The following is a 21,215-nucleotide window of genomic DNA, read 5'->3' on the forward strand; positions in this document are numbered from 1 at the left end:
AAGAAATAGTTAAAATGCGTGACATCCAACTAATTTGTGCTAATCGTGATGACGTCATATTACCGATGGCGGCGACTTTAGTACTGTGATTTACTAAAAATATTTTTATTAAAATGTTATTTTAGAAGTATTATAGGATAAATAGAATTCACTACTCGTGTTTTTTAATATGTAAAATATCAACCTCATCTAGTCAATCGGTATTTGTCTCGGCAGAGCCTTGACAAATACCGATTAACAGACTTTGTTGATATTTTTCCATATTAAAAAATACTCATGACGAATCCTCTATGTATACTTTTATCAGACATCTACACTGATAGAAAGAAACAAGGGAACTCTTAGTAGTAGGGCTCAGATTTAATTTATTAATCACACAGTAGGGTCTGTATAACAATCAAAGACGTAATGTGGGATTGTATGTCAATAGCATTGTTAACCCTTACATAGTATGACAGCGCGCAGTACACTGTCAATTTAATTATGGGGTGGACGTGATGGCACGCTGTGCACCCATATTACTGTAACGTCATAAAAAGTCCCAATTCATTAAGTCATTTCAGCACATACATAAAAAGGTTCATTTTCTGAAGCTATGGATGAGGGTTTTAGTTGCAGTCAAGTACATGTATTACAGTTTAATATATGATCCCTTATCTTTCCCCATCAGTATATATATGATATAAAGAATACAAAGCACTTGAAAAAAAAAAGAGAAACTATTTGTGAAATATTCATTTTGTTTGCTGTTTATGAAATATTTATTTTGTTTGCTGTTTATGAAATATCCACTGTTCCTTCTCTACAGAAACCTAATTATAAATATAACAAATTACAAGAACTTTAAAGGAAATGGGAAAAAAGTACTTATGAAACAAACATGGAGTCTGAGTACAATCTTTTTCATAACATTTCACAATGGCCCCAGCCAATGAATTCATCATCATGAAGGCACTTCCTATAGAAAATATGGCACCTGATCCAGTGTGGTACAAAATTTGAATTGTAATTCAAATTTTTAATCCTTTTAAAACATTATACAGGATTTTCACCAATATTAGTAACAACAGTTCTTTCTGTACACCATCAGTATTAATTTAATAATATATTATTTGAACACCAACAACACATGTACGAGCAAATTGAGTACATTTTCCATAAGCACTAAATATTAAACCATGCACACCACTGACAAAATATGTAAAAAAAATTCACCATAAATTACATCAATACCATTTCTGCTAAATGTAAAAACAAATGAGCAGAATTTTAAAATCATAATACCACAGAATCTATTGTACTAAAGAAACAATGGCCTGATTCACTGACATATTTTCTTTACTTCTTAAGAACAGAATTAAAAAATATATATAAGTCTGTAAACAAATGTTTTATTAACAATTGATTTATAACACTAATAAAGACCTAACCTGACTCACTATATTAAAGAATTTTTTTAATTGTTCTTCAATAAAACTTGAGATATATGCATACTCTGAAATTTGCTGCCATTTTATCATTGTTTTGTTGAACATATAGCCAAGATTCTTAGATATCTTAATGTTCTTAGATAACTTTAACATTATAGGACATATTTCATTTAATGAATTTCTTTCACTAAAAAACATTTAATTTGCGACTGTACAGCAAACTTCTATACCAGTTATTTTCAAATGACGTTTACTCATAATTAAATGCTGGCATATTTGTTTGCTTGAATAATTGCTAAATTATCAGTTATATCTTTAGGTTATATGTTAAAACAGTTATATTACTGCCAACTGTGGTAGCTAGATACATGTATTTAGCAAGATGTTTTGCTGTGACAGTACCAATATCCAGTAATAGTGCCACACAGTGACTTCAGCACAAAGGAAAATTGGCTACTGGGTGTCAGACAAAACTTTTACAGTATATAAATGAATCAACAAAAAAAAAACTTTTTCTTTTTTTTATAATTTGCACCATAACTCACATGCTTTTGCACGTGATTACAGTGTTAATTAAAGAATCAGACTGAAAAACTGTTGACAATAAACACAACAAGTAGAGGTAAAAGTTTAAGCTGATACACACTAAGAATGTAAAATAATAAGACATGTAAAAGTGTATACTCAAAGACCTTTACTGTAATTCAAGTGCAATTAGAATAGGATACATGATGAAACGTGATAGTTTGGTATACTAAAACGTATACATACTTTATTACAATAGTAACTATATCCTCAATGATTTGACTAGAACGAGGGGCGTAGCGTGGTTGGGGCCATCAGAGCCATTGCCCTGGGCACAAAAACTCTGGACTAGTGGAAGGGACTCGGGGAGTGCTAATAATCCACTGGTTACGGGGCGCAATACTCGCCTTGCCCTGGGCACTGGCAACCCAAGCTACGCCACTGTCAGACTACATCAAAAATCTTTCTTTCACATTATTTTAATCCAAGCCAATCAATCAATCAATCAACACATACTTACTAAAGATTCAAGCATGCCTGCCATGGGTAAATCAATGGAGATCCCTTAAAAGATCTACCTAAGCCAAAATCCAAACCCAGTACTCTTCAAAAAGCATTTGAGATTAAATAATGCATTGGACAAAGCAACTTACAAAATACAGAAAACATACAAGCCACTTTGTTCACTCTCAAACAGTAAACTCATTATTATGCAATAAGTTGCCAACTACAGCAAAATTAAAGAAATGTTGTTTTGCTGTACAATGAAAGAGTTACTTAAAAATAAAAATAAACTTAACTATTTGAACTTTAGAGTGACTAGACACACTTGGAATGTGCAGAAATTAACATTTAAAGCAAAAACAAAACACCACCAAGAGAAGTGGTAGTGCAGATAACTTCCTAGTAACCTGAACAACAGTTTGACTTACTTTGATGCATGATTAAGATTACGATTTTCTCAATTCAATGGAAATCAGATGTGACTGGCCTGTTACTAGATCCAACTAATGTAATGCTATCGAATGTCCAGATGACCCTGCATTTGACCCATCAATATGTGAAATGTAGCTCAGTGGTCGAGTGTTCACCTGTGATTGATTGTAGAATCAATCACCATTGATCAACTTGGGCTTCTCTCTCTCCTCCACACTCCCATCCCATCTATGGAAAAGTGCATAGAAAATACCCCTTAATGCTTTTCAACAGGAATATCATATGTGGTGGAAGCAGGTTTCCTCTCTAATTCTTAAAATCAAGTCTCAAAATAACCAAATGGTAAACACCAAACAGCCTTAATGTAAAATGTATTTATGTGTCATTCAGCAAAATATTTCTTTCCTAGACCAATTGAATCTTACAGCTGGTTATGCATTCAGAATGACTATTTGCAATGAAAGGTCACCTGAACAAGAAATAGCATTGGCTATGTCTAAAAAAGTGTGTCCAAGACAGATGAAGAATGTACCAATATAATACCCATTCAGTCACCAAGTTAAATACCTTGAAGAATTCTTCCATTTATATTTAATTAGCCAAAATACATGCACAATATGAATGAGATGCAAAGATGAAACTTGATAATTTGGTTTAGTTTACAAACTGCTACGTGTTTAAATGTTGAAAAAGAATAAACGGTATCATTGATAAAACACAAACCCCAACAAGGCAGCCAGAATTATGCCATAACAATTAAATGATGCTTTATCTGTGTGCCAATCAAAACATTTAAGAGACAGTAAATAAATTAACACTGAAAACAGAAAACTGTTAACTGTTAAATGAACGTTAAAACATAACAAAAATGTATAACTGATATGTTTCATTAAACAAAAAACCCAGATTTAAACAAAATAAATAGGAGAAACATTTTTCACAAATGCTTAATATTTTTTGCACTAGTTAAACCATGTTTTGCAAAATACCAAAAACTAAAATGAGAATAAATGTCAAATACTAAAATGAATCAATGTAACATACATGTAGGTTGGAAGTGACCAGTCTATTGTATATAAAATGTACTTAATGTCACCTTCTGTAAAAGTCCCCCAAAATAATGCACAGTATTTCTGGTTAAATGTTACAGTTTCTTGCCCAAAATATTCATTTCTATTTATCAGGTGTGTTCTTGACTGGGTTGTCTTTTTGTGTTTAGAAACTTGATAGGGCTTTGATGTGATCATTTGACAAACACCAACATACTGATGATTCTGGGGTTTTGTAATCACAATCCCAGTGCATTATCAAGCTGTATGATTTCAGAACACTTGTACCGATGATGAACAACTTCCACTCATCTCCAGATAAAGATTAAATTTTTTTTGAAATGCAACATTCTGAAAATTACTATTTCATGCAAGAAACCAAAATTACTGTTTTATACAAGAAACCAAAATTACTGTTTCATACAAAAAACCCAGAAAGTACTGTTTCATACAAGAAACTATAAACTTTAGACAGAAATATCACACCATAATGTAAGAGGACAAAGTATTTTAACTGAAATTATCATCATCATCATCATCTTTTATGTGAATCATTCAATGACTTGATCAACTCTAGTAACAATAAAATGAACAGTCACACAGCACAACATTAACAAGTGATATATAATTAAAATATAATCCATACAGGTAACAATCAGTTTTATCTAGTTAAACCTCAATCTCCAATGACTATTTACAGAACAATAAAGGACGGGTATATGACTTGTACACTAGTCGGAAATTAATATACAATGACAAGACGACAAACCTGCCTCCCCCCCCCCCCCCCCAAAAAAAACCCAACACTCGAGCAGATAATAGTTTATGAGGTAAATCTGAACAAAAAAAAACCTCTTAGCAACATTGATCTGGGTTCCATCTGAACCTTTTATTGGGCGAGTCTATTAAGGCTAATAAAATAATTCTGTAGTAATAACCTTTGAGTTAAAGTGCACATAAAAAACATCATGCTGCTGTTAAGAATAGCCTATGTGGTGACAGGTGGTATTATGGTATTAACTTCTCGTTGTAACCAGCCCAGACCAGCATGCTTGAAACTTTTAAATGGACATAAGCATGGACATATCACCACTATTATCATCTCTGATAATAGTTGGAACACAGTAAATAGGCATTAAATATTTCTATTAATCTTGCTGACAATTATTACACTAAACAAAAACAAAGCTAACAAACAAAAAAACTGAAATATGTTCTTGATTAAATGGTCTTCATCGGACATTTAGAAAATACTGACATGCTTATAAAAACTAACTGTTGATCATAGATCTACTAAACGTAAGGCATTGGTGGCAGAGCACTAATAATTGAGATAATAGCAGCACTAGAGGCTAATAATGAATGATTTGGGGACACCTGCTGTCTAAATAAGGACAAACAATGAGCCATTAGTGAAATTTTTTGTAAAATGTGTAATTTGTTTAGTTTTTTTTACTTTTTTCAAAGAAGAATTCTGTGAATTAAAATGTCTTTATTAAAATTATGCAATATTGCTGAGAACCGCATCCATAGATCTTCATCTCCAAGCATGTTAAAATAAAACGAAATTCCAAAAAAAAAATTCAACTGAAATTTTACTGGTAATTTACTGAATTTTTTTAACGTTTTTCACAAGTTTCATTAACGTAGAATATACAGTGAAAAATAGAGCTAAAGGTGAAACTTTAATGTTAGCTAAACACAAAGGTTGATGCCATCACTTCCAGCAGAAAAGTAATACTCATCTTTTTTCTTTGTAAGGTGAGGGGAAAAAATGCTATTATTATGAAACATTTCATTTGGCAACCTTAAAAAAATCAAGTTGCAGGAAAATATTAATAATTGGGTGAATTCGACTGGAAATATGCAGACAAATTCAGTTTATATTTTTAAGGATTTAGCTCTTAAGGATCTGATGATATATATAGAACCAGCTTCATTTTTAATTTTAGTGTCAAAGAGGTGCATGTCATTAGATACCTCATCAGCTAACAAAACATTTTTGCTCTTTGCTAGTTGATTAATCCAGGGAACAACTGTTCTGTTTGCACACTGGTGACACGACTTTACTTTCATGCACCTAAGAGTCAAGTGGTGAACCATTGTGTTCTAAGATTAAGAGAATCTTATTCATGTTTTCGAAGAAAGTTTTTTTTTTAAAAATACTTAATGTGCAACTAATCATAAGTAAAATTAAAAATACTATTCCAATTCAAAATATTTTTGTTTAAAAGACATCTGGAATGTTAGTGTAGTAACAGAGCCACAGTATACTTGTGTTAATACAGTCAATACATATGTTATGAAAATACAGTTCAAGTAATCGAACAATCAGTTACCAAGGTAACAATCATGTGATATGACTTCCAGTTACTGAATTACACAGTTTTAACGTCAACAACTAATCAGTAATCTGTTATCAGTTATCATTATGCACCACAATATTTACTGTCAGACAGTAATAATCACGATACATATTGTCACAGAAAAGACACCCCCCCCCCCCCAGAAAACACAAGCCACAATTGCAGTGTAAAAGATCACAGTGTAAAATACAATATACATGTAGTATTCAGACTTGAAATTTTTTTCAGTTTACCAAAAATGAATGCTGCCATCATCACTAGAGTATAGATAAAATTTCATACTTAAATACTAAAATATTAAAATATTCAACAAACATATACGAAAACACTATATACCACCACATGTACACATTTTGATCAGTTGAAGAGCAGGAATCTCTCTTGGAGCGAACCAACACCGTTTGGCCGTGGAAAGTTGAAGGCATCATCTTGTGTAAAGCTACTTGACTTGCTCTGAACCTTGTGCTGCAGCTTTCTTAGCAACTCTGATGCTGGTGTATTCAAAGAAAAGCCCGATGGGAACAGCCCCATCGTTGGATCAAACGCTGTACTTCCGTTTACAAATGGCTGCAACCATGGCAACCCACTGGACGTGCTCTGTTTGGGAGAAGTGAAGCCGAGGGGACTTATCTGCAAACTTTCCGACGTCACCTGTGTCGATGGTGGTGGCGAGGATGCGCTAGTGTTTGAATTGGTTTCCACGCTCGACCCGGCCTCTTTCTGCATCTGACTTTCTCGGACCTTCTTCTGTCTGAGGAGGTGCCTCTCCTTGACTTTGTACTCCAGTGTCGAGTGCGGCACGCCGAAGTAGCTTCCCGCTCGGTGCACGCTCATCTCTCCTCGTTGTACTGCTCTCACTGCCTCCATCAACAGCTGACTGTTGTACTTCCGGTACTGGCCCCGCTTCGGTCGCGTTTTCTTAATCCCTGATGAACCTGACATACTGTGCTTGTCTCGAACAGAATCCTTTCGATAGCGTTTCGGATTATGACCAGAAGAACCGATTAAATGAGACGAAGAGACAGGGATGGAGTTTGGAGGGGAGACCGACTGTTGGGAGGAATCCATGGTAAAGGATCCTCTCGGACAGTATTCGTCCGGTGTCAGAGTTCCTGAACTGTCGTCGTTAGACTGGTCATGAAACTTTAACTTCTCAGATATCGATCTCACAATAATGTCTTTCAGGGCGTCACCTATTTTACTATTCTCATAACATTTCCCCTCCAGTAGTTCAACCGTATTTTGAGCATTTGGTCCTTTTGATGAACTATTCCCAGGCTTGTAGGACGGAATGCGAAGATCAGACAAGTTAGCGGTTGTCATGCCAAGACCATAGCATGGACTAAAAGATGCAAATGGATTCATGCTACACATGGCATCATCTATCTCCCTTTTAAGCACTAGTTTAGTTTCAGAAAGTGATGTAACCGAGGCACTGTGGCATTCCATTTCCAGTCGCTGTTGAACCATTTTACGAATCAAATCTCCCAGCAAAGGCAACTTCAGTTCGGGTGAGTGAGCAGGGGTACGCAAGTTATCTCTTGCACCATTCAAATTATGCTTGCGTCGTAAAAGTTCCATCTTGCGGTCAAATTCCCCATCGAAATTCTCTGTATCGGGTTCTTTCTTGATAGGAAGTGGGAATGGTAGTGGTGGCAGATAGGTGAATGAGCTGGTCTGCATCAAGTCTGACAATTTCATGCCATTATCCGGGATGACTTCATCAGCTGAGCTTGAATCATCCAAATCCATTTGCAAATTCTCTTCAGACACCATCTTGAAAATTTTATTTCGAAGTGTTGATCTTGGAATCCCATAAAGCATGGCAGCTCTTCTTGTTCCCAACTTTCCGTCACGAATTTCAGTAACCGCTTGTGAAAGGTCGTCATTAGTGTATGCTTTTTTGCCATTCATACTCTCTTTTTTTCTTCTGCAAAATAAAATGACATCATTTAAAGACATTTCTTCCTCATACCACTGAGTTTTTAATTCTCTTGGGCACATTTTTTTTGCATATAGGATTTTCCACTGACATTTTCTTAACTGCAGGAATTGCAACTCACATTTAGTTTCTTGCTTGAAATAGTGATTGTTTCATATCAAGTCATGTTAAATGTATTTCTTTCTGTATAATCATCTACAATTTCATCCTACAATCCCCACACCCAAAATCTCCAAATCTTATGTGGAGACACATAAAGGTCTATGTCCTTGATCATATGAACTGTTATGAATTGTTGAACATTATAACAGTTCAACAGTATGTATTTCTATAGTCTGTTCCATCCTCCTACAAAAAATATTTTGTAAATAATTTCAGTTTTGTTTGATGTAATAAGAAAATTAAAAGTATTTTGGAAATAACAAAAAAATGTACTATCGGCTCAGAAATAAATAGCGTGTAGTAAATTTCATAGCATGAAAAAAAGCATGCCCTATTATAAATGGCACTTTCAGAAATCCAGAATCATAAAATGTTTAGTGTACACCAGTCATATCAAAACATTGTTCAGAACTTCTATCTTCAGACATTAGAATAACCAAGAACACACTGGATGTCATTACCAAGCAAGAAACTATGCCAGTTTCAACTAGAAGTACCACATACTGTTTAAAAAGGAACCTGTAATTACAGAAATAAAACACAAAATAGCAACAATACACTCAATACTCCAAATAAAAATTAAATTTAATTACTGTGTCACCAACATGGTGTTTACAATAATCATACAAAAGGCATACTATCCCAGTTAATTTACTATTTATCTTTATTATGATTTCTCAAATTCAATTCAAAATGGTTGCTGAGGGAACTGAATGAAGCACATCAAGTTTTTCGTCTTTTTCTTTTTTAAGTCAGACAGAATCGAATGATTTAAAAGAGTAGAAAAAAACAAGAATAACACTTTAAAAAAAAAGAAGAAAAGATTTATGTTTTAAATTTTAAGTATCGATAAAAACCTGAAAACCGGAATTAAAACTGAATATATTTCGCTGTAATTACCTTTAAAATTAAAATCACAACATTCATGTAATCATCACTACATATCCGACATTCGTACAAATATGAAGTAAAATTTATTAAATACTTACCCGGCTAACATAAGAATTCGAGGAATTTTGAGCTCAATATGACCTTTGCTGGTGGATGGAACAGACATCCCCCCATCCTCTGTACTGGAGGGAGTCGTGGTGGTCTGTGCACTCTTTGCAACATTGTTTGATTCAAGACACTCGCGGCCAAATCCGTGTGTGTAAAACTGAGGGCAATAAGGCAACAGTTCATGCAAATTTCGAAGGCCTGCAATAAATAATTGATTTTGTTAAATAATCTATTAGTAGAGTACTCTTGTGAAGTAGTAAAACAAACAGAACTATGATTATTAATGTATCCCAATTTCAAACAGGTGTAAAGGAACATTATATAATAATAATAATAATAATAATAACTTTATTTAATGAGGGTGACAGGTTTAGCACAAGCTAATCTTCCACTTGGCCCTCAACAATACATTGAAATACTGGAAAAGAAAATACATATATACTAAGTACTATACTATTATAATAATGCATACATACATGTACATATTGACTAGAGAAATCTTACATTTAACAGACATCTGTTAGTTGTGTAATATTGACACTAAAGTCTCAAAACATAATTATTATATAGAATAAAAATTAATCAGCCAAATAAACATCCATGAGATATTGTTTCAGGCTGGATTTAAAGTTCGCAACTGACTTCTGGTGTCTAATATCAAGGGGTATTGTATTCCATATCTGAGCACCTGAGTAACTGAAGAATTTTTTATATAGTTCAGTATGAGGCCTTGGTAGCTGAAGTTTGTTTTTGTTAGAAGATCTTAGGTTATAATTACAGGTTTCAGATATTGGGGTAAGGAGAGATGTAATGTATTCTGGGAAGAAGCCATTTAGTGCTTTATATACCATTATGCCGATGTGGTATTTTATTCTGTCAGGGAAAGGTAAAATATTTAATTCCCTGAACATGTCTTTAGATGGAGTTATTAATGGTTTGTTTAAAATTATTCTCATTGCACGTTTTTGCATTTTTAGAATTTGAACCATTTGTTCCTTAGCACAGTGTCCCCAAACAGTAGCAGCAAAGTCGAGAATTGGAACAACGTATGCATTATAGAAAACTGTTTTGGCAGCTTGATTTAAGTATATATTAAGTCTCCTGAGAAGTGAGATAGTCGAGACCAATTTTGAAATCATTTTTGTAATGTGTACTGTCCAGGTCAGTGACTCATCTATATAAACACCAAGTACCTTTTGCGATTTTACTGCATTAAGTTTTTCATTGTTTAGCATAATTTGTATTGAGTGCTGCCTGGCTATTTTGTATGTTGTACTTACTAACATACATGTTGTTTTCTGAAGATTAAGAGCCAGATTGTCAATTGTGCACCACTTTTAAATGCCCAATTATGAGTTTTTCCTCGTCTGTAAGTATGCAGTAACTCCCTGCCAAATGAACCCATGTTCACTCAAACATTTCTCATGCATAGTATTGGCAATTGGTTGGAACTTCATCATCGATTATAATCGGTTGGCACCAACTGATCAATGTTCGATTACACAATGGGTTAGAACTATATGAATACAAGAAGGTTTTAAATTATAAGGGTTGTGCACCTATTGCTGCATTCAAAGGGATAAAAAAAACTACACAAATGACTCATTTTACCAGTATACATGAAAACAAACACCATCTCATCATATTTATATCAATTCCATCATCAAAATAATTAAGGTTATAATTTTTCCATACAATCGATAATGGATTTTTATAATCGATCCTCACATCACTAGAGCTAAATCAATCAATTATTGAACATCACTACTCATGAATGCATTTATGAAGTGGATTATGACAAGGTGGCTTAGTCTTTGGTACCCATATCATAATATATATTATTTATAAAAATACCCATCACAATTATATAATCCATAATTAAAAGGCTTAATAACACAACCTGAAATTACATCATTAAATGATAACTTCTTAAAAAACAAGACAACAAAGTGCCATGTTATGTTTTGAATATAACAAGCCCTAATGTAGAATTAAAAATGTAGGTGAACTGACTTCTCCCTTTCCAGAAGAAAGGGGAGAGAAGTTTGTTAAAAAGAAGCAAAGTGAACATTTATCGGTACATTTCACCATTCGCAAAAATTCCAAATTCAGGGCTTCTAGATTATGGTAGCCCCACTCCCATGGCTAGTGATATTTAATGCCGGGCTAGTAAATATCTACTATTGTCATGCCCAATGCTAGTGAAAAAAAGTTGTCAAATGCTGTATTTAAGTCTATTTTGTTAATATAAATGCCCTGACCCAACCCCCATCACCTAATCTTAGTGTTTTTAAGGCCCATCTCCCTCTTTAGGTGACATTATTACTATTGGTAAAATTGTATTAACTTAAAGTAAAGTAGGGCTAATGAATTTTTAATTGTGGCTAGTAAATTAAAAAAATCACTGATCCCATGGCTAGTGGATTTTATAAAAATTCTAGAAGCTCTGAAATTACATTCTCTTCTAATCGTAATATTTTGATATAAAATATGACTTGCGGAAATAAAATTAAAAAAAACTATTGTATTTTTCATTAAAAACATGATATAATTAAGTAGTTGATAATGTGTCATTATGTTAAAATGAAAGTAATAATATATGGTACATGTTGTATTACTCAAATTACTGATATTACTTAAATTATTGACCAAGACAATGCTTGACTGGTCACTTCAAATGACAAGTGTCGATATACAGTTTGACATCAAAGTAAAAACACAGACCGACAATATGCCAAATGAAGTTTGTTTTATTTAACGACGCCACTAGAGCACATTGATTTTTTATCTTATCATCGGCTATTGGACGTCAAACATATGGTCATTTTGACACTGTTTTGAAGAGGAAACCCGCTGTCGCCACATAGGCTACTCTTTTTTCGACAGGCAGCAAGGGATCTTTTATTTGCGCTTCCCACAGGCAGGATAGCACAAACCATGGCCTTTGTTGAACCAGTTATGGATCACTGGTCGGTGCAAGTGGTTTACACCTACCCATTGAGCCTTGCGGAGCACTCACTCAGGGTTTGGAGTCGGTATCTGGATTGAAAATCCCATGCCTCGACTGGGATCCGAACCCAGTACCTACCAGCCTGTAGACCGATGGCCTAACCACGACGTCACCGAGGCCGGTATATATGCCAAATGAGCTATGACACTAAATAAGTCAAAGTCATGACATCTGTTGTGTGATTTTAGTTTTGAAATTGTATTAAATCCAAAATATTACGGCGACTTCAACTTCTCACTACTGCTAATAACTTGGCAACTTAAGCCGAGTTTTGGCGAAGAAAACAACAATTTTGCTGTCTAAATTGGGGCCTGTATAAGCAGTAAATATGCAGACATCACTTACCAGGGTAGTCAACGTCCGATTTTCCATTCTTAACATCTTCTGTCATCTGATCAACAATGTCCTGCAATGACGTTCATTCCATTTATAATGTACAACAAGAAACATTCAAATACATTGGAAACATCAGTTATGTTTAACCACATTACTGTCTTCAGAATGTTTATCATGTTTTAAAGTAAGAGGCTATATTAATTTAAGCACCTTTTTAGACAATGCAGGCTTCTGAGAATTGAAAATCTGTGTGACCCATTTAACGGTTATGCAGATATAAAAAAAGAAAGAAAGAAATGTTTTATTTAACGACGCACTCAACACATTTTATTTACGGTTATATGGTGTCAGACATATGGTTAAGGACCACACAGATTTTGAGAGGAAACCCGCTGTCGCCACTACACAAGCTACTCTTCCGATTGGCAGCAAGGGATCTTTTATTTGCGCTTCCCACAGGCAGAATAGCACAAACCATGGCCTTTGTTGAACCAGTTATGGATCACTGGTCGGTGCAAGTGGTTTACACCTACTCATTGAGCCTTGCGGAGCACTCACTCAGGGTTTGGAGTTGGTATCTGGATTAAAACTCCCATGCCTCGACTGAGATCCGAACCCAGTACCTACCAGCCTGTAGACCGATGGCCTGCCACGCCACCGAGGCCGGTATGCAGAAATAAATCCAGGTAACCAATTTCCTTTTTGTGTAACCTGTTATATCCAAGTAAATGGTGCTCCAAATTTTGGGTGAACAAAAAATAGGTTACACAAATTAAGATTTGCGCGAATGAAACGATCGCTCTCACAATTTTCAAAGGCATGCAATGTCATTAAATGTAAATAGTATGGAAGTCACAGTATCTGGACTGCAAAAATTCTGGTTTTCTGCTCATTTTTACAAGCATGTTATCTACAGCTAAAATCAAGAAGCTAGATCACAATAGTAATAGAGTGTTGGTTTTATAATGATGTTACTTACAAACAAGAGGGTTAATCTGGCACTGCAGTAGAAACATTCCTTCTGTGGCTCCCAGTCTGTTAACTCTTCCGGTTCCAAGCCTTAAGGAAATGATACACAAATATTTTCAAAAATGATATAACTAACATCCATCCATCCTTCCAAAACCCACCCACCACCCATCAAACCATCCAGTACCAGGTTTGATCATCAAATGCAAGTGAAAATTCAGATGGAGGAGTTAAAAATAAAACTCCTGATACACTCATTAGGAATTTGATGGAAAACCATGTCTATATTAATGAATATGTTATCCATGGGTATGATTCAATTCTAATTATGTAAAGATTTTGCAATGGGATGGATGAACAGTTTGTTTTAGACCAACCACCATCCCAAGTTGTTCCTACATGTGATGTTTGATGATCCTGTATGCAAGATATGGTCCAGACATGGATTAATTGTTATGTGCAGTAGACAGTGAAAAGTAAGTCACAGAAGGAAGGAAGGACATATTTTATTTAACGACACACTCAACACATTGTATGTACAATTATATTGTGTCGGAGTAAGTCACAGGGACCTAGTAATAGTACGTCACACACTGCCGTACAAAGTTGTTCCTACATGTGAGGTTTGATGGTCCTGTATGCATCTGTATGCAATGGGAATGGGAACTCTATTAACGTGCCCATATCCTTGAAGGTTCTGGCACGCCGGCCACGGATCCAGCCTCTGACATAGCCATGTGAGGTTTGATGATCCTGTATGCAAGATATGATCCCGACAAGGATTTACTGTTATGTGCAGTAGACCGTGAAAGTAGGTCACAGTGACCTAGTAATAGTACACAACACACCATTATCCCAAGTTGTTCCTACATGTGAGGTTTGATCGTCCTGTATGCATATGTATGCAAGATATGGTCTGGACAAGAAAATGTTAACAGACAGACGGATGTACGGACAACACCATACCATAATATGACCCATAGACGGGAGTATAAAAAACCCCACCCGAAAGTGACTGTGTTAAAGGACAACATCGCTGTACCACACAATTACGATTTAGCTCAGACCTGGAACCGAGGAGTGTTCACACTGCGACATTTAGACAGAGCTAAAATTTAGTCTGAGCCTGGATCGATCTTTTGGGTTGGACTAAATTAGTCCAGGTTGAACTAGTCCATACCAATTTAAACCTAAAAAATTGTTAGTGTGAACACTTAGTCCGGACTACATTTAATCTGGATTAAAAATGCTAGTGTGAACACGACTAATGTTTATTATTTGTCTTAACACTTGATTTGTACCCTTACTTTATTATTTGTACCCATACGGTATTTTCAGTGGGGTTTTCAATATCAGCTATTTTCGTTAATTTCCGAGACAAAAGACAAATTCATTGGTAACACTGCGATCGGAAAAAAATTTCTTTGTATCAAAATGAGAATTAAGATAAATTGTTTGTTAACGTTAATCCACATTACAAATGAACACATTTACCATGATGTCGGCTATTCTTATCATCTAGTTTGAAGATTAACACATTTCACAATCTTACATTATGTCTCAAAGAAATGTTACAATGGAAATGATGTATGTGCTAATGTGTTATGCCAGTTACTAACTTTGAGGTTACGTCAGTTACCAACAAATTTTAATTCTTGGTGTGCCTACTTAAGATTATGATGTTGCTGTGTGGTGTACCCATGGCACAACTTGGAGAATGTAAACAAATATAATATGTGGTTGCACTGTAGGACATCAATATTAAAAATATGCTTCAAAAGTTAACTGATGCAACAAGGTTATGTTACAAGTTCAAGTTTTTATTCATAAAAATCTATTCCAAATTTTTTAATGTGTTGTTTGGAAATTACCATTAAGATTTTAGAAACAAAATGCAACACTCAGATTTATCATCTTCATCCAAATTTAATGACATTTTTGAAAAAAGGTATCAGTGCAATTTGGATTCTCTTCTCAGGAGCAAATAGCACAAATTAAAGGTGGCCGCCAGGTCACATGACACATTTTTAAAACAAAACCCGAGTATTTTATGGTTTATTGATTATTACAAATAATTCTATGTGAAAAATACAGGCATAACAGGAACAAACATTTTCACTCTTAATGTATAACTTTTTATGGAATTGCCCATATGGGGGAAAAAAGATTTCCACAAAATCTGAGGAAAGAATCTCGGGCTAGTGATAATATCTGTAGGCTAACAAATTTTTATATTTACTAACATGGCTGAATAGTATTTTTGCTTTGTTTAATAAGACTCACAAGCCTGGAACATGACTGTTCTACAAATTGTTCTTTTTGGGCTTTGCAAAGTTTTCTCATTACCAAACCAAACGTTATTACCGTAAAAGTCAATAAAAACCGAAATCAAAATTCTACTCTTTTGTCATAACAGAAACTGGAAACCGAAGCCAAATTTCGTAACTGCATATAACTATTATAAGTGCTTATAAATTGCATAATTCTATCCACATTTAATTGCAGACTTTGTTATTTGACAGTTTTATTATGTTTTCTATATTTAATAGTGAACAGACTACACAAAGATTTTTACCTCAATCCTAACCCTTGTAAGCTGAATTACCCATCAGAACGACTTTATGTTACACTCAATTTATCCAGTGTATATACTGTTAGAGGGTTTCAATGCATCATGAAACTACTTGTATAAATTGAGGATACTCTCCAAGTGTCTTGTGATATCAGCACGAGTTGATAAAAGTATTAAATCTGAGGCTTGCCGAGGATTTTATACTTTTATCAACGAGTGCTGATAAATTATATATCACAAGACACGAGGGGGATATTCTTTTTATCATCCATTATCATTCTTTTCATTTGCGACAGTTGTAAACAATGTCAGTAATGTGGGTTGAATGTCAGCAATACTCATCAACTAGCAGAACGGCAGTGGTGTGATATCACTAATGGTAGGTTTATCGCTGAAACAAACACAGTGACGTAACAAAAAATTGTCTTATGATTAAAATTTGACCAATCAAGATTATAAGAAGTGATATCTCCTGCAGAAAATATCACAAATTATAGTGCCAGCGATATCTCCTACAAAAGCCTTTAATGGATGATAAGTAATAGTACATGACTAATAAAAGACAGTAACATCATTTCAACAGTTGGTGACAGGCACATTTTTATTTATGACAGGCTCAAATTGATCGACAAGCACCAACAAACAAATTAATTCCAGGCCTGCTAATATGTCTCTTGCCTTTTAAAACAAACACAATAACAGAACACAAGTTATAATATGTATTCTACTTACAATTAAGTGGTTCAAAAACATCTTTCATCACATCTTTTGCACCTAGTTCTTCGGCAATCGTTTCTAAGGCTGTGAAAATAGAAGAAAATGTAAACATTTAAGTAGTCCAGATATAAATGAAAAGGTTAATGGGCAACGATAATCAAACGAGAATCTAAGATTAGCAATTTTCGTAGTTTTTCTCCATCAAATTTCCTATCATAAATATAAAAATATACTCTTTGTGTGTTAGGATTAACGTGAAAGCTTTTTATTTGTCCTAACCTGACCGACCCATGAAAATCGACATGTGTCAAAATATTTTCTGACCTCTTTTGGGGAAGAATTTTTTATTCATTTTAAACCAATTTTAATTTAGGCTTAATCTGTAGATGATATTTGTCAAACATTATAAAACATCAATATAATTTTAAAAAATATTTATTAGCGTCAGTTTCAATTTGTTGGAAAATTAGAAATTCTGTAAAATGCTATTCATAGTAACGAGAACATGACGGTGGCATGAGATCTAGCACACTGTGGTGCATGTTTGTAATACACAGTACATGCTCTTGTGACAGGCAAAATGGGTTTCAAACTAAATCAATCAGGAGGTGCAAAGGTACCTTCATGTGAGCCAGATGAAGCTAAGTATTGGCATGCTTTGACAGTCACAAAGTTATTATTAGCGGTCATTTTATTTGACGCTAGGTCGCTGGAATGCCATCATGTTTACTATTAATAGACCCTATTCATTTCCGACCAAGTAGTTTTAGAAAACACTATTAATATTAGCCAACATATGTTTGGTTGGATTTTCTGATGAGCTATTACAACTTTTACATTAACAATCTGTCGTTTATGTTTTGCATAACCGACAGACCAACGACAAAACCGTTCATGCCAAAATTTATGCATTGAACATGTTCATCATTATCGATCTTATCAGAAGCCGGACTCGAGATAGGCATGTTTGAAACCATAAAGGTATATGAACACTTTAAAATACTAGCCACGCCAAGCCATCATTAATTGGTCAAATATTTCCAGTGAACAATGCTGAACAAACTATTAATCTGAACATCACAATCAGTGATGAAGCAATAGTGGGAATAGGAAAAACACAAAGAGTTCAATTATATGTCCACCGCACACATGAAAACCCCAAGTATTTCCTGTCTGGTTTATCAAAATTTCATATATAAAATATATGTTGTCCCAAAAGATGGCCATTTGCTACTTAGATTAAACTATAAGGTCAGTGCAGATTACTTTTCTCATTATCCAAATACAAGTTAAAATTAACTGTTTCCCTCCTGTTTTTACTTGTTAAAATTGCTTATTTTCATCTTTTTTCAATATACATGTACATACATGTATACCACAAATCACAAAATGCATACATGTACTAGTATAACAGGAGATTGCACAGTATAAGGTGAAATTCATCACTTGTTACTAAGATTGACAAATCAATTTCTGCACTATTGTTTGTTTTCAACACAATTATTGAATATTTATCTTACCATAATTTCACTTAACAAATATAATTTTTTTTAAATAAATCCATATTTCATAAAAGGTGCAAAAATGTGTTTTGTTATTTTGAAGAAAAAATTCCCATCAAACAGAATTTAATTTTGTTTTCATCTGTTATTATATATAAGCACATATATACATTTAAATACATTTATACACCTTTGAATCACAAGATGCACTAATATATGAAAACTGTGTGGGTGTATGTAAACAAATTTTAATAATTTGAAATACACAATTTTTTTCCGCAAATACAGAGCACTGGTATATCTATAATAATTACACAATAGCATGCTGTGACTTATTAATGCATACACATGAGTGACAATGAATGACTGAAACAGATTAAAGAACATTCCCGGGTTGGCTGTCATTACAAGATGTTCCTTCAAATATAGCATTTTAACAAATAAAATTACATATTAAATAATTTTATTGTTTATAATATCAGTGTCTATATATTCAATGTCTTTTTTGTTATCATCCTATTGTTTGTAGTAGTTAAAAAATATAACTACAAAATTATTGGGAGGTAAAATCCAGTTTGGGCTACTACAAACATTAGGATGGTCAGAATCAACATGTATAATATACATGCAGAGATATTCTAAATGAAAAATTAGATTTAATATTTAATTTTTATTGGTAAAAAAAAAATTCAGGCCAGACTCATTAAATCTAAAAATAATCACTCCTCAATTCAAAATAAGCACATATATACATTTAAATAAATACATTTATACATCTTTGAATCACAAGATGTACTAATATATCAAAACTGTGTGGGTGTATTTAAACAAATTTTAATAACTTGAAATATACAATTTTTTTGCAAATACAGAGCACCGGTATATCTATAATAATTATACCATAGCATGTTGTGATAATGAATGATTGAAACAGATTAAAGAAACATTCCCAAGTTGGCTGTCATTACAAGATGTTTCCTTAAAATATAGCATTTTTTAACAAATAAAATGACATATTAAATAATTTTATTGTTTATATCAGTGTCTGTATATGTCAACATCTTTTTTGTTATCATCCTATTGTTTGTAGTAGTAAATATTTTGTTTTATTTCCTATTGAATATTTTTGTAAAGTTCTACAATATTATTTTGAGGTAAAATCCAGTTTGGGCTACAACAAACATTAGGATGTTCAGAATCACCATGTATATAGGTGCAGAGATATACTAAATGAAAACAAATTAGTAAATTTTTTATTGGTAAATTTTTTAAAAATATTACAGTGAAAAAAAAAATCGGGACAGACTCATTAAATTTAAAAGTAATCACTCCTCAATTCAATTATTATTATTTTTAAATTTAAAAATTATAAGTCAAAATGAAATAACAACAGTTGAATGTGTAGCAATTTTTGACATGCTACATGTAATCAAACAGGCAAATGTTGCTTTTGATCAAGGTTTTTTTTTGGTAGATACATTATGAAGTGACAGTTTACATAACAAGTTTACCAGATTTATTTACATTTAAATATAAATCAATTTCAACTATCAAATAATATTCCACTTCATGTTTCTGTCAGTGTCACACACATGTATTACATATATGTAAATCGTATTATTAAAATAAAACCAGTTTATTGATAAAGATCCATGAACAAAAATGATGTCATACATGTAATTTATGTATCACACACATATCTCTTGACCTAAATATTTCCCCCATTTACAGCAATTTATCAGTTGCCATTCTGTATTTAATCAATATCTGCCGTAACCAGCATTACTCCATATCCAAATTCAATAATGATAATAAGCTATTACAAATCTCAAAGACTGCATTAAAATCATCAGACATAAATTGTGTCTTGCTTGTAACCTTCAGTCACTGTTGCTTCAATATTTGGCTACCATCAGCAACCTATTAGCGAGCTCATTATAATAGTGCGACACGAGGTCACGCCTCATCGCTAACTCGGATCAAAAGCTAGACACACAATAGCATCTCACCTTAAATAAGTAAATAAACCAAATGTGGGTCACACAGGTGCAAAAGTAAAAACAATGCTACTTTTGTTAAACACAACAAAAGAATAGATATATTCCTGTGACAACACATTATTAATGAGGTATCTTTTGTGCCAAACCTTAATAAGGGCACAAACATGGCGGTTATGATTATGATGTACAATATGGTTTAGGAATTTTGGTAGAATGGTCTCATTTTAAATGAAGCAACAAGGTAAGCAGACGACAAATTATCGAACTCGACACGACTGTCAGTTGACAAGATGCCGAAATATATAAACCTTAACAAAATACGATGGAAAAAAATCGACCCGAAGCTAAAAAATAGCTGGGGATGAATTTGGCTACAGAAGGTGCTTGCTTTATCGATCGATCCAAAGGATGACCGAAGATTGGCGAAAATTTTGACAATGGTGAGATGGTGTTTTCTGCAGTCCTCGTTTACGAACCGGAATAAAATCGCAGGGTTTTTTAGAAATAGAAGGCAAATGTACTTACCAACTGTCATTGGTATTTTTTTGCTCCACGATAAAAGTTCATTTCGAAATGTTCGCCTTTCCTGAGCGCACTGTGCGCTACCGCAATCAACCATGTTGACCATGCACTACCGCTTACGTCATGATACTATGACCTCTAAACTCGTGACGTTTTACGTACAGGTAAAAATTTCGTG

The 21,215-nt window shown here is 33.7% G+C and overlaps 1 protein-coding gene across 1 annotated transcript; it reads right to left on the reverse strand.

The window, feature by feature from the left end:
- Nucleotides 1-231: 231 nt before the first annotated feature.
- LOC121384777 (ligand-dependent nuclear receptor corepressor-like protein) lies at nt 232-21,139 on the reverse strand. The gene is made up of 6 exons (XM_041515354.1): nt 21,041-21,139; nt 17,029-17,097; nt 13,735-13,814; nt 12,765-12,825; nt 9,400-9,607; nt 232-8,236 (listed from the first exon to the last, which is right to left on the reverse strand). The coding sequence occupies exons 1-6, from the start codon at nt 21,132-21,134 to the stop codon at nt 6,664-6,666; spliced, it is 2,085 nt and encodes a 694-aa protein (XP_041371288.1). The 5' UTR covers nt 21,135-21,139; the 3' UTR covers nt 232-6,663.
- Between the last annotated feature and the right edge of the window lie 76 nt (nt 21,140-21,215).

The sequence above is a fragment of the Gigantopelta aegis genome, chromosome 10, assembly GCF_016097555.1.
Source record: "Gigantopelta aegis isolate Gae_Host chromosome 10, Gae_host_genome, whole genome shotgun sequence".
In the NCBI taxonomy this organism is placed as follows: Eukaryota; Metazoa; Mollusca; class Gastropoda; order Neomphalida; family Peltospiridae; genus Gigantopelta; species Gigantopelta aegis.